The sequence below is a fragment of the Varanus komodoensis genome, unplaced genomic scaffold (genome assembly GCF_004798865.1).
Source record: "Varanus komodoensis strain SLA01 unplaced genomic scaffold, ASM479886v1 scaffold1, whole genome shotgun sequence".
Lineage (NCBI taxonomy): Eukaryota > Metazoa > Chordata > Lepidosauria > Squamata > Varanidae > Varanus > Varanus komodoensis.
In genome coordinates, this window is record NW_025335268.1 from 88,415,167 (window position 1) to 88,442,294 (window position 27,128).

The following is a 27,128-nucleotide window of genomic DNA, read 5'->3' on the forward strand; positions in this document are numbered from 1 at the left end:
TCCCGCCATAGGCAGGCCTCTGCCATTTTCTCAGTTCACTTTCAAATACTGTTTGCAGTGCCTCGGGATCTCTAGCTCTTATCTTAGCCATTTACCTCAGACTTGTTTCCTCACTACTACAACTTTATTCCTTGCCTCTTCTCAATTTTCTAAGACCCTTTCACCTTTCTCATTCACTTTTCCCCATTTTCATGACCCCCAACTTATTACCTCACAAAAACCCTCCCTTTTATCATCTCTTGCCTCAATATTCTTACTCTCTCTACTTTTCTCTTTTTCTCTCCTGACGTCACTAAACCCAGCATTTTGCAAGTGTGTGGACTGTGGAGTGAAAATGCCATTGACCGATGGCCACTCCCTGTGCCTCTTCTGCTTGGGAGAGAAACATCATGTGGACAAGTGTCTTCACCAAGCAGGCCCAGAAAAACAGGGCTGGTCGCCTCAGAATGGAAATGTGGGAGTGTGCCCTTGTTGCTATGAAGGACGTTGCCAGCGATGAGGGTGAAGAAGCAGCCATTGGCCAGTGCTCTGGGCAGGCCGAAGCGAAGCTCAATAGTTTTGATGACCACTCGAAGAATGGCGTTACAGGTAGGCAACCTGGTTTTCCCCAAATAGAACTGGATGTGAAGAGGCAGGTACTTAGAATTAAAGAACAGGGTCCCTCTGACCACATGCTGAGCCTAGGAATGTGATTTCAGCACCTGAACTGAGCTCAGCTTGGAATCCTTTCACACAAATTTACACTGCACATTGTACACAAATATACATTATCCCAAGCCTTCTTTATTTCAGCAGGCTCATTTTGAAGGGAGATATTGTCTCATTGCCACCGCTAAATAACTGGGAATCAGAAAACTACTTGTCTGCAGCAAATCACTCAGAAAAGGAACAGTAGGTCCTAACCTATGTTTTCTTTCCATTGGCTTAGATGTGCAGTAAGATGACAATAAAAGGCTGAGAAAAGGACCTTTTTGCTACATCGAAGTTTGCTCCCAGGTTATTAGAACAACAATTGTAGAGCATTAATATGGTTCACATATTTTTGCTAAGCTAATATTCTCTTATTTTACAGCTGCTATTTTGTGACTGCTGATCCAGGATGCTTGCATCTCAGTTAACAGAACTCCCAGTGCTTTCAGTGCATGCACAAACCTAGTCAGGAATATGTTACCTTTCCCTCACACCTTGATGCTTTTCGTTGGGGGATACAGTACAGTTTTGGAGTGCAGGAGTTCAGAATCAACCATTTGTCACTCTTTGCTATGGGGGGAAAACAAAGGAAGTCAGGGTGTTCTGCTTCACTGCTTAAGAAAATGACAGCTATGTGAAGGCAGAGCCCAGTACTGCCTCTGTCCAAGGGGAAATGGCTTTTTTCATACACTTTTTTCATGCATAAAACCAAGTTTGACAGGAAAGGCATACTTTCTGAGGAGTAAGCTGGATGTTTACAGCTTTATTTCATGAGCAGTCAGTTGGAAATTAATTACATTGCTTGCACGGCTAAATCTTAACCGTCTAATTTATGTGCAAGTGTGCTCCTGCTTTAGGAGTGCGGGGGCATTTGTAAAGGAAGCAGGCAAGCTCATCTTTCCCCTTTTCCAAAGCATGGGCCATGCAGGGCCAACTCTAGTCTCCTGGCCTGCTGTCCTTTTAACCTTCACATACTCCAGGAAAAACAGTCTCTTCTAACTAAATTATACCCAGGTTCTCATCTGCCATTATGTTAATGCAATGCGAGCCTCAGCAGATGGTGCAAAGTAAATTATGTTGGGGGTGCTGGAGCAAAATTGACCTTTCTAGCACTTGCTGCTATTCGACAGTACAGCTTCAAAATGAGGATGGAAATCCTAGTTGGTGTAAATGGAGACAGAATTGGTACCCAGGTGACAGGGCAACTGAATCTTGCTATAGGTTTGATAATTTCTGCTATTAATGTACCTGCACATTTGTTCAAAGAGCCCGGCATATCCTTCACAAATGCTCTTTCCACTCTGAAGGACATCCTTGGGCTTGAATGACTGCTGGTCTTTATTAAAAAAGCCCACAATATCATATTCTGGGAGAAGAAAAGTGAAAGGTTAGTTACACATGTGAAGCAAAACAAGTTGTAGGAAATTACATTTTCTGTACCTTGGAAATATCTGTTTACCAGAAACTACTATAGGCAATACAGAGCTGTGCTGAGTAAGAAGGAACATTCAATTCTTTACAGGTACCAAAGACACAACCTGCATAGTTGGCCCCCTTTTGATCCCTCTGAATAAGGATGCATTAACCTTTTAGCTTCAGGTACTCTCAGTGGCGCGTGCGTGTGTGTGTGTGTGTGTGGGAGCACACACGTGCACACTTTTTTTTTTACACTCTCAAGTCCATAATGTCCTGTTTCTGCATCAGTTTGCAAGATAGATTTTTGAAAAGTTAACACATTTTAAATATTTTTGCATATATGTTTCCTAATGTATATATTTCCATGCAATTTTTCTTAGTATAATGCATTTTTGTATTTTTCCCCAAAATATGCATTTTTGTGCACATCTCCCTCTAAAATATACTCTTTTTCTATTCATTTTTTAAATCTGAGAACTGCAACACAAAATTCAGGAAACCATGAATACCGAAGAATATTTTTGTTTTTTGTTTGCTTATTGATTCAGGAACTGTGAACTCAGTAGGTTTGCATTAAGACAAGAATCAAATGAAATTTTCTAATCACTAATCATATGCCAAATCCCAAAAAAAAGTTTGTATGTAAAACTCTCCTATACTTTTCCCATCGGTGTTTTAAGAAGAGATATTATCTTTCCATATCGCCCCTTAAAGTAGCAAACTTAGATTCTTTGTATTGCTGGAATGCAACAGTTGCCCTTTACACCTAGGGCAATGTAGAATCTTCCACAGATCTATGGAATTTTTCAGAGCTGATACAGCAAGGGCTGCAGAATTTTCCAGAGCTGACATAGCATTCCATTATTTGATGGAATTATGAAATAAACATGGTGCCAGAATGCCAAAATATTAAATTATTATAAGTGACTGGAGAACCAGGTAAGCTTTTGTACCTCCAAAAACATAGGGATACATATGTGAAGGTATACCTTCAACTCCTTCTCATTACTCTTCTTTTCAAACATGGAAATTTAGATTCTCATGAGCACCATAAATAGTGTGTTTTTCTTTGGAGCCTTTAGACTTTAGAAAGTCTCTAAAATTGTAGGTGTACATACCAATTACATGCTCAAACAGGCCCTTGGCACTGACTTTCAGGTTTTTAACTGATCACAATGTGCAGGATTTCAGTCTATAGAATGAAACCCAACTTGGATATGCATGTTAAATGTACATTTCCAGTGACTTAAAATGACAAAAGATAGTAAAATAATGGCCAGAGACTGCCATTTAAGCAGGAGAGGGGGAAGGGGAGTTGCCTAACCCTTTCCCCTTTAGCCAGTTTCTGCCTAAGTTGCTACCCCAACTGTTTTTTTTCTTGCCGCAGAGGAAAAGGCAAAGATACCAATGTAATTCCAGTAACCTGGCAGGACTTTTTGGTATTATTTATTTATTGGATTTATAAACTACACCCAATAGTCCCACGCAAGGCTCCCTCCCATATCATAAATCTACTGTTAACTGTTGTTGAAACCTGCTATCCAGGCTTCTGTGTTGTAACAACACAGCACTAATTTACCACCAAATCTGAGTTGGGAGAGGTCCAGAATGGCTCAAAAAACCACAATATTTTACATTTGTTATACCTGGGAATTGAGAAATGGCTTATGAACATGGGGACTGCTGAGTAGCATTCAACTGCTTGTTTGGTAGCTGCCTGTGTTGGTTAAAAGTCTTTTGGAGTTCCTTACCATGCAGATTTTCCATGCTCATACACACCTTTTATTTATATGCTCCCTCCCTATATTACCCACTCCTTGTGTAAAACAGACTTCTAGAACCACTGTACAGTACAATGTAAACAACAGGCTCAGCATTATACACAGGTTCTAGGGAAGGTCAGAGTTCTCTTCTTACCTATATGGTGGCATATCCATGTCCAAATGGCCCTCACTTTTTCCAGGTCAGTATGTGCTACACGGAGTAAGGTTTTAACCAGCTCCTCCACACTATTCTTGGCAGTGACCTGTATTGTAAGAAGAAAACAGATCGCTACTTTTAAATAAGACAATACTATGAAGTCAGATTACTTTTCTTGCCTTCTCACTCAATTCAGAGGAGTCCATACAGGCTTCTTGCTATCTGTTATCTGGCAGAAGCACTTTGTTGGATTGGCCAACAAAGTCCTTGATATTTTTTACAAAAATGTATTAGCTCTCTTACAGAGCCTTCCCCATCTTGGACTGTCCAAATATTTTGGACATCAGCTCGCAGAATTCCTGACAATTAGCCGTAAGCTATGGTGCTGATGAGAGTCCAGAACAACTGGAAGGCCCCAAGTTGGGGGAACCACTATAAATAATGCATTTGCTGTGGAGAACAGGAAGAACATTGTTGGTCAAACTGATGGAGACTTTTAGGAGCTGATATATTTTGTTTAGGAACCTGATTTATTAGTCACCAGGTTGATAGGAGCAGAGTTTTCTTCAGCTCTGTCATGCTGCTCTTGGCAGCTACCTCTGCTTTAGGAAGCAAGACTTTTACAAGCTTCAAAGATACTGTCAGATAGGATTACTCTCCCCTATTCTGCCTATGCCCTTTGGATATGTTCAGCCTCTAACTAGCCATAACTAGATTCTATTTAAACTGTTTCCTTTCACATGGCATGATTGTTGTCAGCCAGATATGCTCAACCCTCAGGCCAAAGATGAGATTTTACAGCAGCACATTTTCCTCAGCCAGCCAATAGAGTATTTGTTCTGAAGATCAAGAAGCTGCATAGACAGAAGACAACACATTCTATTGCTTCTGTAAGAAATATTTAGCAAGTTGTTTGATATCAGAGTTGTCAATGAATCCTGGCCTACAGTGAAATTGGAAGCACATCTTGGAGTTTCTCCTGAAGTGAAACTTTGAGGGGACATGAATTATTTCACTCAGACTTATTAAGTCTGTGTTGGCTCAGTAATGGACTGGATGGGGGCCAATAAGCTCAAACTCAATCCAGACAAGACAGAAGTACTGCTGATGGGCAGCCCATCTGCCCAACTGGGAAATCTTCAATTCATCCTGGATGGGGTTGTGCTCCCCTTAAAGGATAAGGTTCATAGCTTGGGGGTACTTCTGAACCCTGAGGTGCTACTTGCTTCACAGGTGCCCTCAGTGGCCAGGACCATCTTCCATCAGCTTAGGGCAATTTTCCAGCTACATTTCTACTTGGACGAGTGGAGCCTTGCCAGAGTTATCCACGTACTGGTAACCTCTCACCTGGATTACTGTAATGCACTCCATGTGTGGCTGCCTTTGAAGATAGTCCGAGTACTCCAATTAATCCAAAACAAAGCAGTGACCAGTCCTAGAGAGCTTATCACATCTGCCAACTGCACTGGCTTCCTGTTACTGCCTGGGCCCAGTTCAAAGTGCTTACACTAACGTGCAAAACCCTAAACAGCTTAGGACCAGGATATCTAAAGGAATGCCTGTCTCATATATCCCTACCAGACCACTTAGATCTTCAGTGGAGGCTCTTCTTCATGAACCCCTCCCACAGATGAAGTGAGGGGGAAACTGGTAAGAAAAAGGACCTTCTCTGTTACCACACCTCATCTTTGGAACTCTCTTCCTAAAGAGGTGTGACTGACACCCTCATCATTCTGTTTTTGCCACCAAGTAAAGACTTTGTTTTTAGTACCTGCTTTTACAATGGTGGCTTTATTTGCTCTTTGCAGCTGGTTTTAAGGTTCTTTTTATTGTTCGTATTATCCTCCTGTTTCACACCTTATATTCGTTGATTTTATGCTATTTTAGATGTTACTGTTTTATTTTATTACCGTTACATTGTTCTGTTTTTTGTGAGCCACCCAGAGAACTCCTGGGCTTTGAGGTGGCATACAAATACAATAAATCAAAATATTTCTTAAAGGAGCTTAGATAGTCAAAAGAATTTCTAGTGGAAACAGGAATGGCAAAGGATTGGTGATGGCAGAAGGTGTCAGTTTCTGTCACTGGCATCTCCACCTAAGACGTTCAGAGCAAATCAGAGCAGACTATATCAAAGTAGATGGACAATGTGATGTGATATAAGGCAGCTTCCTATACTGAGTTTCAGTAAGAGTAGTGACATTTTTTGGAAGGGGCGTGATGCTTACCCATCTAGGGCTGTAATCCTAGACACACTCTTAAGAAGGTAAGTCCTATCAAACATTGTGTGACTTACTTCCAAGCAATGTAAGCTATCCTTTTTCTGCAGCCTGTGTCTCTGTGGAAACCCTGTTTCCATTTGGTTGTCACTTCACATTTAAAATTATGAACAATTCTGAATTGCTCTGCTCCCATAGGAGTCAATAGACTGGTTAAGATGATTGTGGAAAGGATGTGTTCAATAGAGAAGCTGAAACACAACATGGGAGCACAGAAATTACACACACAGTAAAGATGGATTACTTGTGGGGTACATACTATTCAAGTGGAACTGGTTGTCTGAATGAGTCAATGAGCAATAGACTCTGCTGCTAAAAGACGTTGCAAATTTTATTTCCTAATTTGTCAAAAGTCTGGTAACTGCCAAGTATGTTTTGCATAAATCGCTTAGTCAACAACCCAGTTTCCAGGATATTCAATACATTATGAATGTGTGCCAAAGGCCAATTCCCATAATCTTCTGTCAAGTAGGTTGTTTGAATATCCACACACACGCACATGCCTCATGCAGTGAGGGGGATGAAGATGTATACAGACACACACCAGTGGTACAAGAGTGCTGGTGGAAGCTCAGTTTGAATACATGATGTAATGGCCTTCATTACATATATGGATATATTACCTTTCTTGCATATGTGTCCAGTTTCTCAAATTGCTTCAGGTCAAAAGGTATGGATTTCAAGCAGGCCTTGTCCCATGGGTAAACTGGAAACAAACATGCAGTCAGGGATTGTTAGGGTGGCCAAACGTATCAGACCAAAGGTTTGAGCAGTCTGATCCAAAAGAAGAAAGGCTTTCTGAAACATTACTCATTCTGTAGAAGAGGGAATTCCAGCAGGTGTGACTTGCATTCCTACCTCTACTCAGCTATTAAAGGTACAGGAGCCCTGGACTTTTTTCTTTTTTGCATCTATCCCCTACCACCCCAAGGATAAGCAGAAAGTAGATTTTTATCTACTGGTACATTTCAGACTGACTGGTAATAGATGATCAAGTGCATCTGATTCCCATTTGTTTGGCAATAGCAGCCACAAAATGACTCTTCCCTGCCTTGTATTTCATTTCACTGCTGAAATGAAGAAAGTCTGGAGTAACCAGGAGTGAATTTTTATATAGAAGGAGTGTTAGTTCTGATCTGTCCTGGTATTCAAGAAAAATTCCTGAGCTCAGAATTCCTTATTTCTAAGTGTCTGACTTTTGCATGAGGTTCTCTTCAATTTTTCTCAGGACTCATGAAAAAAAAAGGAAAGATCCCACAAGCCTTGCCAGCCCATCCATCTCTTAATTTCAGATCTTCCATCTGATCTCACAGGGCTTTCCTAATGCTCATATATACTTATAGATGTGCAGAGGCTCAGAGCTGGAAATCAGTATTACATTCACCCTATGGAAGCTGTGCTGTTGATCAGCAGTAACTCAATGGATACTCATCTGAGCAAAATAATCTGCCTTGCAGCTGGTGTCTCATAAAGCTGGGAACATCTGTGTGTGTCACACCTTTCCTGATATGAGAGCCAGATAGCACAGAATTTTCCCTACTCTTTTGTGTCTAAGTCTGAACTTACAGGGATAGGGAAGACAGTACTGCATAAAAGCACTGTGCCAGAAACCCAAGCTTCAGAATTCCTTTGGTTTGGTCCGAAAACCTAATTTGTAGATTGCGATTAGTGAAGGAGCAACTGTAGATGAGGGGGTGGGGTGGATGCTGTCACCTAATGCACTGAGCAGCCATCTGTCTGTCTCAACCTATCACTCAAACACACAGCATCTATCACTTTAAAAAGGTTGTTTGTTTACCTGGCCTTTTGCTGAAGAGAGCTATTAAACTGACCTAAAGAGAACTGAAGCAGATTTACGCACTTAAAAGGTTCCTGCTCTATATAGCTTAGAAAATTACTTTTTTGCCATTTGGGAGCTGGGTAGTTTCTTCAAATTGGTGATCAGTTTTTAGTCTTTGTCAGGCTATAACTGAAAAGGCTCCCTACAGCTGCAGAATTCACAATAACTTACAGTCATATACTGTTAGCATTAGCAGCTTGAATAGGGTCTAGGCTGCTGGTAGGTTGCATTCACTTGGGCACGGTCATACTGAAATGTGTCTAACATTGGCAGGTGCTGATGGTCCTCATTTCAAATGCTTAATTGGAGGTCTACTTTAAAGTAGCATACTCTGCTAAAACATGTCCAGTGAAAAGAAATCTACATGCTAAAGAGGGGTGCCAAGGTGAATGTTCAATCATGTAACAGATTACAAATCACTAGTCTGCTAAGAGACCAGTAGCCTGCCTTTTCATACTAGTTACAGAGGAGGAAAAGCCTTCTCTTTCACAGCGTGGAAATATATGCTACTAGTCTCTTGGATGAATAACACGAATCCCCCCATTTCAAGCAGACTGGTGGAGGAGGGCTGATCATGGAGGAAGAGGTATTCTTTCTTCTACAGATAGCACAGAAGCCAAGTGGACTGGCAGAGGTGGCATGGAGCAATCCCATATGAACCTGCCCATCCTTTAAGATCAGGCCAGGAGGCCCTTCTGCCAGTGTCATCTCTCAAAGAGCTGAGAGGGATGGTAAAATGATGAAGGGCCTTCTCAGTGCCTGCTTCCTGCCTCTGCAATAGTCTTCCCAGGGACATCTGCCTGGCGCCGTCATTACTACTGTATCAGCACCAGGCAAAAATGTTTCATTTTAATATCACTTTTAGTGGTTGATCCTGCCCCCCTTCGCACTGCTCACTTTGTTGTGATTCAGTTAGGTTTTAAATTTTGATAATGAAGTTTTATTCTGTATTTATTGTTATATGTATTTTATTTTTTATTGTAAGCCCCCTTGAGACTTCAGTACTAGACAGCATATAAATGGAAGAATAAATAAGTAAATAAGTAAATAAGTAAATAAATCCATCTCCACCAGCCTGCTGGCTCACCTGTATGGAACTTTGGGTTACTCATGGCTATCAGGCAGGTAGTTAGAAAGAAGACTGGTGTAATTGAACAGCAAGATTTCTTTATCAGAAAAAATGTGATATACCTTGCCTACTTTCCATGGGACTAATAGCATTTTCAGAATATAAGTTTTACTTCTGGAATTCACGATTCTACTGAATACCTAAATAAGTAAATCAGATCATGCACTATTCTTTGCTTTGAGTCAATGAGCCCTGATGGGCAGTAGCTGGCCACATGGAGACTACTGTTCTTGAAGGCTTCCCCACTAAATAGATGGCAAAAGCCATTGCCTAAGAGCACCAATCATCTGCGCTTAAGGGGGTGGAGAAGTGTGGAAGGAGCTCATAGATTCACTTCCTTAGATCCCTTCTAAACAGGTGATCTGAGCTAGTAGCTCTGCAAAAGCAGAACAGAACCGAACTCCACTCTTGGGCACATCCCCCTGCGCTCCAAGGACTCAATTTGTTCTGTGTGTGCATCCCAACAGGGCAGGGTGATTAGCACAAAGAAGTCTGTTTCTGCTCACATAGTATCCTTGCATTCCCTTTTTACTCTTGAAAATGGATAGTAAGTATACATTAGGAGAAAATTAAAACCTCAAGGAAACCAAGGTCTCCTAAAACTCAATGAAAACTAGTTGATAATTCTTGGAGTACACATTCGCAGCTAAACCTGTATTTATTCAGAGGCTTCAGTAGGCAGGAGGGCTCTTGTCTACAGAGCTGTACTTCGTTTTCTAAACAACCAAAGCAGATGGATTAACTACAGGGAAAACACGTATCTAGAGTATGCATATTTGGAAGAGTGAGAATACTCACCATATTTATGCTGCTGAAGAAGGCCCTGGTGGTCAAAATGGGTCCAGCAGATTGTAATTGTAATACTCAATATTGTCAGCCCTGCTCTGCTCACCCAATGTATTTGTAAGCAATATGCCCAGTGATGATATATAGCAGGAACATGAAACTGCTTCCAGCCTGAAGGCTGAATTCCATTTCAGAGCAGCACTTGGGGGTCACACTCCAGTGTGGAGAGGTTGGAAGACAAAAGGGGTGGAACCAAAGCACCAAACATACCAGCATATTTTAGCTTACAGCTCTTCCTGCCATTAACTAAACCTAAGGAGGAGAATTACAATCTTTTAGAATGGGGGGAAATGTCACTTAAGTCTGGGAACTTTCAAGGAATCGGTGGTCAAGGGAAAGCATGTTTACTTAGGGGAAGAGTGTGTAGCCATCTAGGGCAAAAGTGGGACCTCGAGGATTGTATTTGGCTCCCAGGCCCACACGCCTAAAATATAATATAGGGCTCTATCCAATACTGCCCTCCATTCACAGAAGGTTGTTTGACCCAGCAGAGGTTTTAATGAATGAGAGAGGGAGGGAGGGAAGTTTTGCTTGTTCCCCATTTCTCCTACCTTCACACTATTCTAGGCACAGAAGGGAATTTGTGAAAACCACTTCCTTTCTCCCCTTGTATATAGAAAACTCCCATGAATCAAATGGGCTTCTATGAATGGGTTACAGTCCCTTGTTTCTTGGATTATAACTGGCTTTGATAACAACTAAACAGGATGTATACAGTTCCAGATTTCCAGAACTAATGCACCAATTGTTTATTATTATTATTATTATTATTATTATTACTACTACTACTACTACTACTACTACTACTACATGTATGTCACCAAGTGTAGGTAAAAATTCCCAGCATAGGTAACTCCTCACATTCTTATATACTTAAATATAAGTTTATAATATTTTGCCATGCAATATGAGTATTTCTCTTTTCTTACAATATTTCTACTGATTCTAAATATTGTATTCCCTCTGTGAAAACTGTAGTGTATGAGAGGGGTGCAGGTATAATACAGCTCTGTAGTTACCATGCTGGTCTTCCAAGCCAGGTGGACGGGGTCTGTGTTTTCTTTTCTCTTGAGAGCCTAGGAAATTGTGAAAATAATGTGAGGTAGACAGCCTTGAGGGAGAAAATGAGCAGCTCTGTAGCCATTTGCTTAGCTTCACTCAGTGTGAAGATTGGACAATCACATTTATGCATGATCTGGTCCATTCTGCATCAGTCTGTGTCTTCCTGGCAGTTCTTTGAGAGAATGATTTGTTGTTGACTACAGTGGTAATCAATCTTTACATTTCCCAAATGGGAGGCCTGCAATGTTGTCAGATATTCCCAGAAGCTGAGTGGTGTGCATTCATTCCTCTCCTGTAAAAGGCCACTCCTCACGCAATCCCACGGACCAGTTTCTTGGCCCGCAATCACATACATTTTGTTGAATTACGGCTGTGTCTGCAACCTTGGCACAAGCTCTCTTGCTACCTGAGTTGGTACACTTTTAAACATGGGAAGTAGAAGCAGCTGTAAAGCATGGAATGGGGGTGTGGTGAGGACAGGGAAGAGGCATGCAAGTTTGTTATATCAAGCAGTATCAAAGTATTATAAACAAACAGACTGTCTAAAGGATGTTTCCATAAGATTGTTAAATCCAAGGCCAAAAATTACCTAGCTGCACGTTTTGGGATTTAGGAGAACTGAGCCAAGGCACTGCTTTTTCTCTAGTTTCTTTCAGCATTGGCTGAAATTATCTGTTTGGATATTACAATGTCCCAGGAAAAACAACCCAACCTTTTTGCCAGGTCTCCAATGCTATTTAAGTTGCTGTTAATAAAAAACTAATATTTCTATAATGCTTTCAAAGTGCTTCATATGCAGGACCTAGTTGCAATTCTTATAGTAGCCGTGTAAGATAAATCAATATTATTATCCCCCATATTGTAGATATGGGTACCCAACCTGAAAAAAACGTTTTTCATGTCACCTGGTGAATTTGTTGCAAAGGCAAGGTTTGAACTGAGGATGTCCCAATTTTTAGTTCAATCTCTTAATTACTCTGCTATACCAGTTCTTGAATGCAATTTGATATAATTTCATTGGACACGACTTCGCAACCAGCATACTTTACCTTTAAAAACAAAAGTTTGCTTTTATAAGAGCTACATACCTTTCCCAAAAGAGCGTTTCTTGAATAACTGTGGGGTGGAATTTCTAGCATGTACCTCTACTGTCACATGAGTTCCTAAAACAATGAACAATTTTGGAGCTTGTCAATTTGGGAACAAGAATTCAATAGCTAAGCATATATTGAACTGGGTTGCCTCCAGTGCAATGAGGCGACTTCCCCTTCTCCTTCCCCTCTGCCTCCCATGTGCCCCAAAAGCCTGAGGTCAGTGGATCCCCAGGGAAGACCTGAAATGTGGGGAGCGGAGCTGTAGCAGGAGGTGGGGCTTGGGGGAGGTTGGGTGGCAGCAGCATCCTCTGTCGGCTTCTTTTTAAGCAAGCTGCCTCTGACTAGCCATTGGTGGCTTCCTCCTTCCACAACAGCTTTCTCTGCCACATTCCAGGCCTTCAGGAGATTAAAGGGGTTACAATGGGGATGAGGTGAGATTGAAGGTCTTTTGAGGAAGAAGACTTCCACCTGTACAACATTCAATCCAAGTGTGGCCATACTGAATAGAGGATAGTCCTCTTTTGAAAGGTAGTCCAGTCCTAGTCATTTTTAATGATGAAGAACCATCTTTTCCACTGTGGTGAAATGTGCATTTCTTCAAATTATAGCCAAAATTAGGTATGTGTCTATATAGCTATGCAAAGATTGATGTAAATCTATCCTCTCTTGCCCCCTCTTTCAGTGATGAGTAACTAGAGGCCTTATGCAGCATGTGTATACATGCGCACACACAGAGAAGACACTTTCTCCAAGTCACAACTTTATTTCACAAAATCTTTCACCTTTCATTAAACAGCCCAAAACACCAGACCCACTGTTTCTTCCCCTGTTATTTCCCCTTCTCACTGTTCATTGCCCTGCCCTTCACTTTGGTATTAAAAGATTATGGAGTCAATGTCCCATAAAAATATGCTATCTTTATGTATACTTTCATTGTGAACTACATAAGGGTGTGATGTGTATCTATCTGAAGCCAATTCTCATTTCTCAGGCTATTGCAGAAAGGAACCATGAGGGACTCAGTGCCTTCCTCAAGTTGAGACATGTTATGACAGTTGTGTCCGCCCCCCCCCCCCCCACCCCCATGCTTGCTCTCACCTTATCAACCAGGAAAATTTGCTTGGCAGCTGCTGGGCACTTACAGATGTACTTCATGATTTTCTGTAGCCTTTTAACAGGCAATAAAGTCAAGGAATTGTTCTGTCAATCCTTCATTTCCCCCCTCTTCCCATTGTAAAGAAGCAGATTCTTTTTCTTTTGTTTTTATTGAGTTCAGTAGAATTCTTTCTAATCTTTCTTTGCAAGGCGTGGATTACAGCCTATACCATTATTTCTTTGAGAAAAAAATGTTCAGCAGAAATACCACAGGTTGGGGTATGGCCAAAGTTTTGCAGGCCCCTCAGTGAACAGGATGCAGAATAAAGATCATTGACCAAATTTGGTCACCATGACTTGAAAATCTTGGCCAGAAAGCTTCATAATACCATCGGTACACCTGGTACAGTATCATCCACAGCAACATTTCTCAAGATGGTGCCACTCAAATATATAGAACAACTTCCATTACTGTCCACCAGTGTTGCCATTGGCTGCAAGCCCAACACATCTAAAGGGCACTACCCTTTAGTGACTGGTCACAGGCAGATCATCGTAAAAAACTGCAAACCATAGCCACGCAGGGTTGCTTACCATGTTGTGCGATCTCAGCCAGTGTGCTGGATTTGATGGCTCTTTGGTCTAATCTAACAATTCACATGTTCTCATGAAGCTGTGACAGGAACATCCATGGTAGAATGGTGTTTACAATGTAAATAGTTTGTTGATTCATAAGAAGCCACACCTGCTTCGGGTTCTTAGTCTCTTACTTTATTGCTATCATGTCAGTTTCTTACATTGCTGAATAGTTATTACACTGGGAAGCCATTCAGAGGAGCCTCTGTGTGGTAACAGCTCCTCACAACAATCAGGACTGGTTTTACTGCAGATGTGGAAATTCATAACAAAAACTGTTGCTGAAATAAGTCCCAGATTTTCTTCAATGTATAGTCTGAACATTTCACTGATGAATGGAAATCCTATAATTTCAAGTCCCTTTACATTTGTTATATAACAGGCCATATGAGAGAAAAAAATGAAGCTTAAAATGCTTTTGAGATTGCATTGCATACCTTGCTAATCCATCTGTGGGAGCTTCGAAAGTAGTAGCTAAGCTTTTCTTCTACCTTCTCCCCATAGTAGGGTAAAATCAGACTGCTCAAGACTGTATGTTTTTAGAGTGTTCTCAACAAAAGCTTTCAGATAATTTTTCATGTTTCTCTTAGTCTCTTGATGATGGTGATTGTTTGACATCAAGAGATGACATGGCGATTTTCTGAACCAATTTGTTGCTTTCAACCTATTAATGGTCTCTAAGCACAATACAACTCTTAATGATATTCTGTGGTAAGTTTTTTTTTCCAAAGAAAGTTGCAACACTGACATAGGGAACTATCAAATAATTTATCCATTTATCACATACCTTGGTCTGAACGGGAAGTAATAACTTGCTGCATTTGAGTTGAATAGCCTGGTGACAGAAAGGAAATAGTACAGTGAGAAGAGGTAACTGGAATTGTGGAAACCATAGCACCTAAATCCATTCATCAAAAGCACATTCAATATTAGAAGAAACAAACAACTCCCTAAGAAGGGTAGTCCTTTTATGTATGTACTTATTTCATTTCTGTACTACCCAACAACCAAGGCATACCGGGCAGTTCCTAACTAACACTTGTTCCAGGATATGCCTTTCCATTCTTTGCCCATTTTGCAGAAGATTTTTCAATGACAATTCAACATGCCATGTCAACTGACCACGTTCATTTTCACTGGGATAGGGCTTTTTGTTCTTGTTGTGGTCTTTCCTAGTTTCTATTTTTAAGAACGGTATTTCTTATTTCTTGAGGTTCCACTGTGCATGCTGGCACAGCTTGTTTTTCAGTGACTTCATTTTGATTCTGTCAGCACCCACTGCCTGTGTTCACTGTTAGAGAAGGTGATTTAAATAGCAAAAATGCAGGGATCCAATTCAGGATTGCAGTTTTTAAAGACAATATGCAAGACTGTTAACAGCATAGTATGATATTCAAAGAACCACTTCAGAACTACAAGGCACTGATATGATGCGGTGGTGGTGAGTCATACAGGTGGAACTAGTTTAAAATACATACAGAACACATACACATTCAAATTTGCACAGTTTCAAACTTCGTATTTCAGTGCAATTTGCTGTATTGTTGAAATATGAGTGATAAACCTTGCATCTCAAGTTAAAAATGAATTTGGGTACCAATGTACAAATTTTGGGACTAAATGCCATCAACACAAATTTAATTTCAAATGCAAATTCTTCTTAAATTTTATATTTGCAAAAGGTTTTATTTTAGGGCTGGCAACAGCACTGCATACATCACACTGCCATATGCTCTGAAGGCATTAGAGACTTCCAGACAGAAAAGCCCTAGGGCACTGGGCAGTAATTCTGTGTGTGTGTGTGTGTGTGTGTGTGTGTGTGTGTTTTTTTTTTTAAATTGATTTCCTACAGTAAGGAGAGAAAAAAAGAAGTGGTGGGAGGATGGGAAGGGGTTACAAGGAGCAGATCATGACAATGTGTGGACTGCCTGTAAAAGTCGGTGAGCAAGGCAATGGAATAATTCAAGTCTCATCTAGAAGAGCCATCAGTACATGTAGCACCCAAACTAAATGTGGCTGTTCAGTTTTGGGATACATTCTCAGCTTGATTTCAATTGACTGCATCTCTTATCTTGGAGGTTCAATATTTATGTATTCAGGCTTGCAATTAGTGTTTGTCTTGCCTGTAAACATGGGGTGTTTCCCGATTAAGGGCTCCTAGTCAAAAGGCATCATGCAGCTGTTCTGTCTTTCCTTCTCAACTGAGTTTGTTTGTAGTTAAAAAGGAGAGGCAGTACAAAGAAATTTGGGAGGGTTATAAATGGGAAATGAAGTTGCCTAGTCACTGAAACCCCTCTAAAATTTAGGGCTTGAGGCAGGAAACAGGAATAATATTGATTCTCCCACCAGTCATCTGCAGAACACTGGAAAAGCAGGGCAGGACAGAACAGATATGTGGATCTCCATGTTTTATTACTAGAAGTCTCTGAGAGCATGGCCAGTAGTCAGGAAGACTGTTGGGTGCTGAAGTCCAAGGTATCTGGAGAAGTACTTTTTGCCCACCCCTGCTCCAGTGAAAAGATGCTTACTAAGCTTGTATTTTAACATGTGCATTATTCTAGACTTGATTTTGGTTTAAAATAGCTGTCCAGCCTCCTCTGTCCCTGCAAATGCTCAAGATAATTGGCCTGCATAAATGAATACCTCAAGTTGAACCCTTATTCTTTCAAAGATCTGAATATTAACATTCGCCAGAGAGAAGCTGCAGCATTTCAGAAATGCATTTGCCATTCTGGGTCCCACATATCTTACAGCTGGCATGGCTCAGACCCATGAATGATGAAATATCACTGCAATGTGTGTGATTGCCATGTGTTTGTTTTAATATGGCTCAATCTGCAGTTACATCATAGCATTCAGAAATACTGTAGGAGCACCGGCTGCTTCATGGTGTCAGACTTCACAAGTACAGTAATCCAGCTACAGGGCCTGCAATTGATTTGTTGACACCTCCATGCTTGGTACAAGAAGATCTCTGGCAATTCATGATGCAAGTAGAGATCGCCAGCAGATAACCTGAGAGGTGGTGGAAGCTGCTATAAACTCAACTCAGATTCACTTGTAAAGCCAGACAGCTTCTCTCCCTCCATGGCCTGAAAATATTGCACTCGGATTGAGTAACAGAAAGGGGATGACTTTGCTAGGACACCCACTCTGTGGCTGCTTGCCTGTACTAGGGTTTAAGATCAGCAGAATAGCAGTGTCTTTTGTGTGATAGGACTGTGCACAAGGCCTAATATTTGGATGTTTAAAGCCTTGGTGTTAATATCAAAATGGCTTGTTCCTGCATTTGGGGCTTTAGGAGTCTCCCCCCTCCCCACCCCCGGAATAAAACCTGCTGGCTTTGCCAATGTCACTGGACTTCTGACAATCCTAAAGAATTCTGCAGCTGCTTGCACCCTATTTCTTTAAAATGTATTTGTATAAAAAACGAAGGTGATACAACCATCATGTTGCTGTGCATAGCATGGCCAGTCAGCAATATCATTGGGCAGGATGAGTGCAGATTTTGCCATGGCATTGAAGGGTAGCAGCTTGTCAGTTATTTATTGCTATATTTTGATGACTCTCTATGAGGAATGCAGCATGTGGATATTATTCTCCAAGCACTGATGTATTCAGTCAACTTGGGTTCAAGCTGAGAATGATTAAACCTCTCTGGGATGTAACATAGCACAATTAAGTCTCTACGGGATGTGGAATCTGGTTCAGCCAAATTGCCAAGTTCATTTTTGCAGAAACTCTTGCAGGTTGCATTCCCATTGTGGACAGGGTCAGAGGCAAAGTTAAAGCTCTTATTCCAGTAAGCAAGCCTTAGGAAAGGCAGCCCAATGGTTTAGAATGGAGGAAAAATCTATGCAAGGCTTGGACTTATCTAAAGTTGGGTTTGGCCTGTGGGCCTGAAGTTTGATGCTCTTACTTTAACCACTATTAGAAAACAGTGTGACGTGAAGTGCATTTTTCACATGAAAAACCAAAGAGTGAGAGAAGAGGGCATACCATGAATGTCTTTTCCTTGATACTGCTCTAGTTTGTTGTTTCCATTGCCATCCCCTTGAAAGCCTAGAAAATAGTAAATAATAACATGAACATCTAAGATTCTTTCAAGCGTGCAGAATCAGTTAGTGGTACAGTCCCTCCTGGCCTCTAGCAATGCAGGTAAGCCATCACACAACTGAGTGCTCCCCCTTTCCAGAGCCATCCTGTACATCTCAACTCAAAAATAAATCTCATTGAATTCAATGAGACTAACTTCCAGGTAAATGAGTGTAGGATTTCACCCATAAACTCCACTGTTTCACAGTGCCAGTGAAAGCTGGCGTATCAGGGAGAGAGATTTCAGCTTACCTTTCCTGCTGGGAATTTCATGCCTAGCCCAGGCCATTTTGCTGCCTGAGGCAGAGGGGAAGACCCCTTGCCTACCATTCCATGTGCAGAACCTGACTGTACTAGCGGCTGGCCAGTGTACAGGAACCACGAGGCATGTGAGGGGGCCTGGTTGAGTGGGCCATGGGGCAAGCGCAGCTCCATCCTCTTGCTGCTCCTCACCACCTGAGGCAGCTGCTTCATTTTGCCTAATGGTAGCTATCCCTGTCCCCGATAAAACTTCTGACACAGGTTTTCATGCTGGGCCACCTTGTAAGATATGGCTTATATTGATTTTTAATTTACCTTTAAGAACTCTGAATTTTCCTTTAAAATGTCAGGTGACTTGAACATCGCTCTGATCACTCTGGTATAAAGGATAACCCAGGTGCCTTGAACGTTAAATGATTAAAAGCAGAGTTGTTACCCAGTTACAGAAATCTTTGGTGGTCAATTGTACAAGTTTTACTTTGCTTCCTAAGGGGATCATCACCCAATGTTTAGTGTGCATTTCCTTTGCCATTTCTGAAGTCATTGTTGTTTCTTAAAACCAAATTCTTTAATTTTTTAAAACTATAGCCAGGGTTAGACTTGCATGGAACACCCCTCCTCCACAACTGAAATTGTTTACTCTGTGGTAACACAAATTATACTTTCAGAATAAAAATATGTAGACACATAGAGAATATCTACAAACAATATTACTTTGAATAGACTGGAAAGAAGAGAAGTGGTGGAAATTAGAGAAAGATGAGGAAGAGGAGCTCTAAAAAATTGAAAATGCAGCAGTTCCTAATTTCAATATGATGCATGCAATAGAAACAGTTACACTGACATTTGGATATTGGAGATCTGATTTGCTTGGTGATAATCTCTGGGAAGATTACAAGATAGGAATGGGGACAGAAAACTATCTCTGGACTCAATTTCCTATTTGTAAAAAGGAAACTATCTCACTGGGTGGTTGTTAAGAGGACTGAATGAAACTGTGCAATATATTTTAGATAGAAAAGGTATATAAATGATTTAAATTACAGTTGTCACCTAATTACAGAAATCTTTGCTGGTCAATTGTATGGATTTTAGTTGCTTAATTAAGTGGTTGGTTAACTGGCATAAACCTGCACATGAGCGGGGTAAACACATGGAAACAGGAAATATTTAGTTTTTCAATGATGCACATCTATGTTACATCCAGTATCAGTTTAGAAGATGCTTTTCCTAGTCTCTCTCACAAATGGCAGAATACCCTAAGTCTGCATTTGCCATTCACAATTTTCATAATTACTTGCATTAAATATAATTAAAATTGTTTTGAAATCTGCTGAGTGATTAAGTGAAGGCACCTTTCTTGTCAGCAAAATGTTTTAATCAATTAAATGTTGCAGGTTTAATTACAAACATATTTCATATTTTGGATTAATAAACAAACAAATGAAACTGCTCAGAAAGCCTGCATTAGGCTCTCATAATATTTATTACATTTTATACTGTCCCACAGCCCATAGGGCTCTCTGGGCAGTTTACAAATAAATACACATAACAACAAAAAACACAAAAGTACAAAACCAATTAAAAACATATGCAACAATTTGACAGCTCCTGGTGATTAAGAAAATTAATACATGGCATAATAGCAGTTCAAATGAAAACAAGATTAAAACCAGTAAATCTGTTAAAACATCTGGAAAATAAGAAGGGTTTCACTTGGTGCCAGAAGGAAAACAAAGACGGTGCCAGGCACACCTCCTTGGGGAGCAGGTTCCAAAGATGGATTGTGACCACAAAGATAATAGATCTCCTCTATCCTAGAGAATTTGGTTCTGGACATGTATAAATCATTTTTGCTATACATGTGTAACCATCCCAGAGTTATGTAGCCTTTGTAAGTGTGATCTGCTATTGGGACTTACTCCTTAAGCATGCTTGAAAAAAGCTCACACTTTGCAATGCATGGATGCTCCAATGAAGTCAGAAATACATTTCAACTGGGCTGTGTATACTTTCTTAAGAATGAGTCAAGGAGACAGAATAATTTGCCCTATATACATTTGCATGTCTCTATCTTGAATAATTTGTTGCATGCAAAAGGACTATGCAGGCACTGAAGTGCTTTTTTCTATTCACTGGAATCCTGCTCAGCCCTATGTCTGAACCCTGAGATTTCATTAAGATATTTCTTTGTAGTGGTAAAGGTGTGATTGAGATCATGACAGAGTCCATTCCGCAGAAATGGTGATAAATGCTTGACCAGAGAGCTATCAGTGTTTAGAGAACTCTTCCTAAAACTGGTCATTCAGTGCCTCAGAAGATTCTTTCTAAAAACTGTGCTCCTAAAAGTCTAAGTTTTGTTCTGTTCTATGTAATCCATGCAGCTGGTAATTTGAATCATATACGGTGCTTTCTGGAAGGAAAGAATGCATGAATATTTTGCCAGAGAAAACAAATATCTGCAGGGTAGCTTCTGAAATGTGTCGGCTCAAGGGAAAATTGTTTTCCTTGCTTGGTTCCTGAACCCATCGCTGTTACTCTTCCTTGTTTGGCAACAAACACACAGCTCAGCTTGCTTTGATTGATTCATCCTGCTGTAGCTGACCAAGGCAGAACCCTGGGAGCAATGGGCAAACAGGCTGTTGAAGGAATGTCGAAACATGTTGATACTGCAAATGAACCATTTCCATTGTAAATAAGAGCCACTAACTAGCACAGAAGCAGTCTTCTCTCTCTGTCTCCCCTTGCCCTTAACGAAGCTGCCCCATCATAGAATGCAGGAGATGGAGATCCAGTTTAACAAGCTCTTGGGTGAGCAGGTCTGAGCCCTCCCTGCAGCCCCTTTCTTCAAGCTGTGCTGACATCAGGGCAGGGCTTTGGCAGAACAGTCCAGGATCCCAAATACAGCTTGTCTAGATTATCAAATTTTGAAATATGGGAAGTAAAACATTATCCATTTAAAGTTGCCCCTCACAAGAAAATTAAGTTCAGAGTCCAGAATTGCCCAATTCCATTGCTGTCTTCAAACACTCTGCTCGCTCCATGCAACATGTTGAGCTGGAACACAGGAGTTCCATGTCTGGAACTCTGCACTTTTCTTTTTGTAAAAGCAGTTGCTGAACTCCCAGATTTTGATCTGGACAGAGGAATCAGAACCCTAACCCAGGTGTCCCTCTGCCTCTAAAGCTGCTGTAAGCTGTTGAGTGAAACTTTCAGGCTTCAAGATTAAGCCAAGATCATTTCTGGTATTAAGAGTCCAGCTGTGGGAGAACTGAAACCAGAAGATAGAATATGCAGCAAAGCAAGTTGTCAGCCCTCAGAGATTCTGCCCCTGTAGCAGAGGTGTGATTGAAACCTCACTACATTTTCTATTCAGTTGTCATTTATATTCTTCTGTAAGAACAAGTTTTATATCGCCTTTACTGCATAGGTTCCCCCCCCCCCTTGCTCACGATTTCCACCAACCGTATCTTTTGGCTGGTATATCACCCTGTCTGTGGTAAAGTTTAAATTCTGTGCCCTTAAAATTAGACAGGCATGTGTTAAAGATATTCCTGGGATTAAGCATTAATGGGGCTGTTAATATATATCAGTACATTAATTTGTATTGCCAAGGGGCCTTGGGGCATTAAGTGCTGATTTTTGGAACAGGAACATCAGTCAGCTTTGTAATTGCCTGATTTATTTCGGAGATCTCCAATACTAAAGTGACTACAATTGTAGCCACCTTCCTAAAGACACCATTAAATAGATTTTCAGTGTTCTTTGATATCTGTATTAATACAGGCAATCCACTGACATGCTATAAAGAGAACAGTTCAGTGGGCTACATCCAGGTTTAGGTGTGTGCAGCTGAGCTGGGGGCACACTTCCCTGACCCTCCTCTCCATCCTCTAATCCTGTAAATACTACACAGTAGGTCTGGGTACTCTGCTGAAGTGGTTGGGCTGTTGTGGGGGGATGAGTATGGATCACTGAAAATCAGGCAAAAGGCAGTATTTTGTCTTGCATGAAGAGACCCCACAGATAGAGGATCTCCTTTGTAGATGGCCACCCTACATAGTACCCTCTTGTTACGGTGGGGGTACTGTGAGAATATTAGAATTAATAAATACTGTGAAAATTAGGAATATGGCATGCAACATGGCAGGTTCTCCTCACAAGGAAGTTCAGAATGAAAAAGGATGGAAAGAAGATTGAACTCTCCACTCCTGTGAGTACTGTGGTTCCAATCCAAGTTGGGGCCATGCCACACTGAAGTAACAAAACTTACCATGCATAGCTTTACTATGACTGGGCCTGTATGACCCAACAAGCCAGTGAGGGCGCTCAGCTGGTAGAACAGGAGGTGGTAAAATCCTTAACACTCCAACTTGCATGTAATCAGCAACCAGGGGTGAATTAAATATGGCTGATTGGGTTCATGTGAGAGCAAGTGTACTGTCTTCCACTCACCGGTTTCATTTGAAAAAACAAGCCAGGTATGTACCTTTTCTGGGTTCCTTGGATTATGCAAGAACATGGAACTATGATCTGTGAAACAACGGGGAGATTTAACCCTTCAACAACCCACTCTGAGCAGGTGGGAGGCCATATAGTATCTCCTGTTCCACCATAACAGGTGAGTCATCCTTAAGTCAATACAGCAATTCAATTCCAGCTCAGTTGTGAGCACCTGTGTGCATATACTGGCTAGAACACTGGAGTAGGACTCAGCCCTGTTCAGCTCTGAAGCTCGCTAGGTGGCTTTGGACTAGTTGCTTTCTCTCAGGCCAACCCACCTCATGGAGCCACTATGGAGGTAAAAGTATGTATGTGTGTATGTGAAAAGTGAGAGCCGCATACTTTGCTTCAAGCTTGTAATAAAAATGGTGAAAGCGCAGGATAGAAATGCAATACATGAATTGCTCTGATGTACTAGCAATTGGCAATGCCCATTCAGCTCAGTTCCAGGATCAGGTATCCTCATCTCTATTATTGCTGCTGCTGCTATTTTGTTGTTGCTGTTGTTGTTGTGAGGTCACCTATTTCACTGTTTTCTGTAGAGCAAAAGGGGTGTACTTAAGTTACCATTGCCATCACGTCCTCAGCAACATATGGTCCAGGCTTTTGGTTCGACTGTAGCTATAAATGGCTCATTCTGATGTTTCTTTAATTACTCACATGCATCCAGGCAGACACACATGGGTGCAGACAAAAACTCTCTCTCTCTCTCTCTCTCTCTCTCTCTCTCTCTCTCTCTCTCTCATTTGCTTCCTTTGTTTATCAGGGCAACAGACTGGGGATTGAATTACAGTATCACTGCCCGTTGCAGCCTACTGCTTCACTATGTCTGCAGACTGAGGACATTTTCTGAATGAGAGTTTACAGGTTTCTCCCACTGCAAACTCTCATGTTGAGATAAGAGGGTGTGTACAGTTTATCCATGTAACTGACCACCCTGCACTATCTTGTGCTCCTTCCCTGTGTGCTGCTGCACAGGCTTGCTCCAAAGTGTGTACCCCAGATGCCTTGCGCTGCTTTGCATGCAACACAAACTCTGCTCACCTTGTCAGGTTTTTCCCCACTTGCAAGTTGACTAGAGGAACTAAGCGGAAAGCTTGCACCAGGAACTAAGACAAGAGGGATTTTCATGATTAGATAAATTATTCCTTGTGGGGGTGTCTGTGCAAAAATAGCTGCCTCCCTTGACCACCTCCTGCCCTTTCATCCTACTCAGTCTGCTACTGAATATGCATGCACTTCCCATCCCGGCAAACAACCCAGTCAATTGCCATTTGTTTACCTTGACTTTGGTGTGAAGCATAGCTCTCTGTTTGTGTGTCTATCTGCAACCTCTGCACGATCTTCCTCTTCTCAGGCTGGACTATGAGAAGCATTTCGAGAGCTACTGAACTGGGGTCTTTTTGAAAAGCCATAGTGCCCATCAGAGCATTGCCTTTCCTCCTTTCTTCCAAGAGCGCCTATCGCTGCTGCTGCTGCCGCTGCTGCTGCCAAATGCTGTGGGTATTCCCCCACCCTTTGAGAAGCAAGTGCTTCCCCTCACCCAAATTGCGCGCACACGCACACATATGCACGCACGCACGCACGCACGCACAGAGAGCTTTTGGCTGGCCCTTCCAAAGACACCGTTTGAGGGTGCCCTGCAGAACTCGTCCCTAACGAGTAGGTTACAAGTCACCTTTGAAAGGAAATCCCAGCAGGGATCCATTTCCTAAACCTGAGGAAGGAGACACATTTCACAAAGCCAGAGAGAAGGGTCTGGTTTCAGAACAGGTTCTCTTTGAAACCCCCTCCCTTTCTGGCTGCCCTTTCAGCATTAAGCCCTTGCCCACATGTAAATCCTGCTAACACCACTGTTGCTCTCGGAGAATTTGCTTTGTGAAGCTTCTACATCCCCTAAAAGGACTTCTCCTTGATTGCCAAACCCAATGTGGAAACTTAAAACAAGAGTCAAGCTGCAGTGGGGTGAGAATCAATGGTTTTAAAAACAGCAAAAAGGACAGCATTGAAAGGAGATGGAAAGTTCTTGGAATTGCCCATTTTATCTCATGGTATGATCCTATCATTTTTAGAAGTAGCCCAGTTTCTAAAGTAATGCTAATATCCTTGCATATTAGAAGAAGCACATTTGCCCTTTCTCCAGCAGTGCACTATTTCTTGTACCCCTGGTTCCATTTTTGATGCTAACATGGACCGGGAACCTGGAAAAGCTGGAAATATGAACCATTTGTGCTTTTCCCCAGTCTAACAAATCAGGTCCAGGAAGGAGCATAAGCAGTATGGTTTAGCAATTATGAGCGACCTCGTTTAGCCAGCAACTGTAACAGGGAGAGTACACTGGTGTAAGAATACTTTCTAAATATATCTTGTCACAGACCGAGCTGGCAGTTGAGTGATATTTGGCTCATGGTCTTGGACGGGTGGTGGTGGATGGCATTGGAAAATCTGTGGGTTGGTGCTCTATGCAACACAACAATCCAGTTTTTGAACTTTTGCAGCACTCTTTGATCTACCAATTTCAAGCCCACACTCCAGATTTGCAGTTATCTAGGATTTAAATACTATCGGCCTGAAGTCCTCAATCACCAGTTGCTGCGAGAGTCTGGGACAATGACTGAAGGTGCAACTTCCGAATGTTTCTTGGAAACCCATAGAGACTATGAAGGCAGTGTTCCTTTCCTGTTATTACTCATTCAGAGGCATTCTGCCTGCTCTTGTACCTTCCATGTAGCCATCATGACTGGGAAAGGATCTACACTAGAGGACTTTTAGTGCATAATTTTGCACAATGAAATACTTCCTGTGCTGGCACATGCTAGTGAATACAGTGCCATATCTGCTATATTTGTTACATGATTGTCACACACAAATGCACTTGTGGAAGAAGTGGTAGGAGAGGTTTTTTGTGAATCAGCTGATAACATGTGCACTAGTGCAGCAACCAAGGTTTAAGCAAAATAGTTCAGACCTCTGCTCCACCATATGCATGTAAGCAAAAGTAGCCACAAAACTCAAATTACTGAGGAAGAGATATGGGGGGGGGGGGTCTCTTTGAGTGACTACAGCTTCCTTTTCCTCCTCTATTGATGCATTCGGTATACCAAATGACTAGGATTGCCCACTCAACCCCAATGCCCTCTTCTTTTCCCATCAGCTTTTGCATGGCAAAACTCAGCAAAATGCCCCCTGCTACTGCCATCAGCCCCACCATGTTTCACCCCAGCTGTGCAAAGCAAGTGAGAAAGAAAGGGTATAGAAGGTTTTCCCTGCCCACAAATCCCATTAAAATCAGGGTGAGGAAAGAGCTGGGAACAGGAGGAGGAGAAAGTTGGGATGGGGAAAGCTGTACAGCTACTTCGGCTGAAAGGATTTGCAATAGTGTATGGCTAGAATGCACAATGCCCTCTCTCTCTCTCTCTCTCTCTCTCTCTCTCTCTCTCTCTCTCTCTCTCTCTCTGTAGCTAAGTAGTAGTTAGAAAACAATGGAATATTGAGGAGAGAGCAGCACAAGGAAGATGATTTGTAATATGCATTGTGTGAAATGACAATGAACCAGGCATCACAATGCTGGCAAGAACCATTTGCACATGCTATTATCTCTGGCTTAGTTTGTTTAACATTCCTTTAAGGTTATCTAATTCACAGGTTACTTCACCACCTCTTGAGGCAAAGAATTGGAGAAGGTTCATTTGTGCTGTGTTAAGAAGTGCTTTACTGTCTGCCTTTCACTTTACTACCATTCCATTTCATTGGAGGTTCCTGCCTTCTTGTATTCAGGGAGAAAGGAAAACAAATCTCTTCAATTTCCTTACACCACACATAGGGTTATAGATGCCTGGCCTGTTCATGCTCATGCGTGCCTTAGTCATCTCTCATTTGGACTTCTGCAGCCTGCTTTATGTGGGGCTGCCTTTGGAAACTGTTCAGAAGCTTCAGCTGGTCCAGAATGCTGTGCCCAGACTGTTGACCAGGGCTCGGTACTGGAAGCACGTGACTACTTTGTTTCACAAACTTCGGTGGCTACTGGCATGTTCTAGGCAAAAATCCAAGTGCTGGTTATACAGTATGGGACAAGGCTACCAGGCTTCTCTCCCATGAGCCTGCATAGCTCACAAGATTTTCCTCTGATGGTTTATCTGGGATTGGAATTTGGCAGCTCTTTGTAAAAGCAGGATATATGGCTACCCCATGGAAGAGTTATTGATGACTTGACTCTTCATTGCCACACTGCCATTTTGTGTTCTTATAGGTGCTGCTTTTCA

The 27,128-nt window shown here is 41.6% G+C and overlaps 2 protein-coding genes across 3 annotated transcripts in view; one reads left to right on the top strand and one right to left on the bottom strand.

Moving 5' to 3' along the window:
* The window catches only part of KY (kyphoscoliosis peptidase), a 33,499-nt gene extending 8,397 nt beyond the window's left edge, over positions 1-25,102 (bottom strand). The window contains exons 1-8 of the mRNA XM_044434355.1: positions 24,149-25,102; positions 18,007-18,069; positions 14,795-14,842; positions 12,271-12,345; positions 11,140-11,196; positions 6,929-7,011; positions 4,024-4,132; positions 1,939-2,056 (exon numbers count right to left, since the gene is read on the bottom strand). Coding sequence (XP_044290290.1) covers positions 1,939-2,056; positions 4,024-4,132; positions 6,929-7,011; positions 11,140-11,196; positions 12,271-12,345; positions 14,795-14,842; positions 18,007-18,069; positions 24,149-24,290 — 695 coding nt within the window. The 5' untranslated portion in view covers positions 24,291-25,102. The remainder of the gene's footprint in view (positions 1-1,938; positions 2,057-4,023; positions 4,133-6,928; positions 7,012-11,139; positions 11,197-12,270; positions 12,346-14,794; positions 14,843-18,006; positions 18,070-24,148) is intronic.
* Positions 348-27,128, top strand: part of EPHB1 (EPH receptor B1) — a 470,470-nt gene continuing 443,689 nt past the window's right edge. For both annotated transcript variants that reach the window (XM_044434338.1, XM_044434328.1), the window contains exon 1: positions 348-588. In XM_044434338.1, the coding sequence (XP_044290273.1) occupies positions 348-588 (241 nt within the window). The remainder of the gene's footprint in view (positions 589-27,128) is intronic.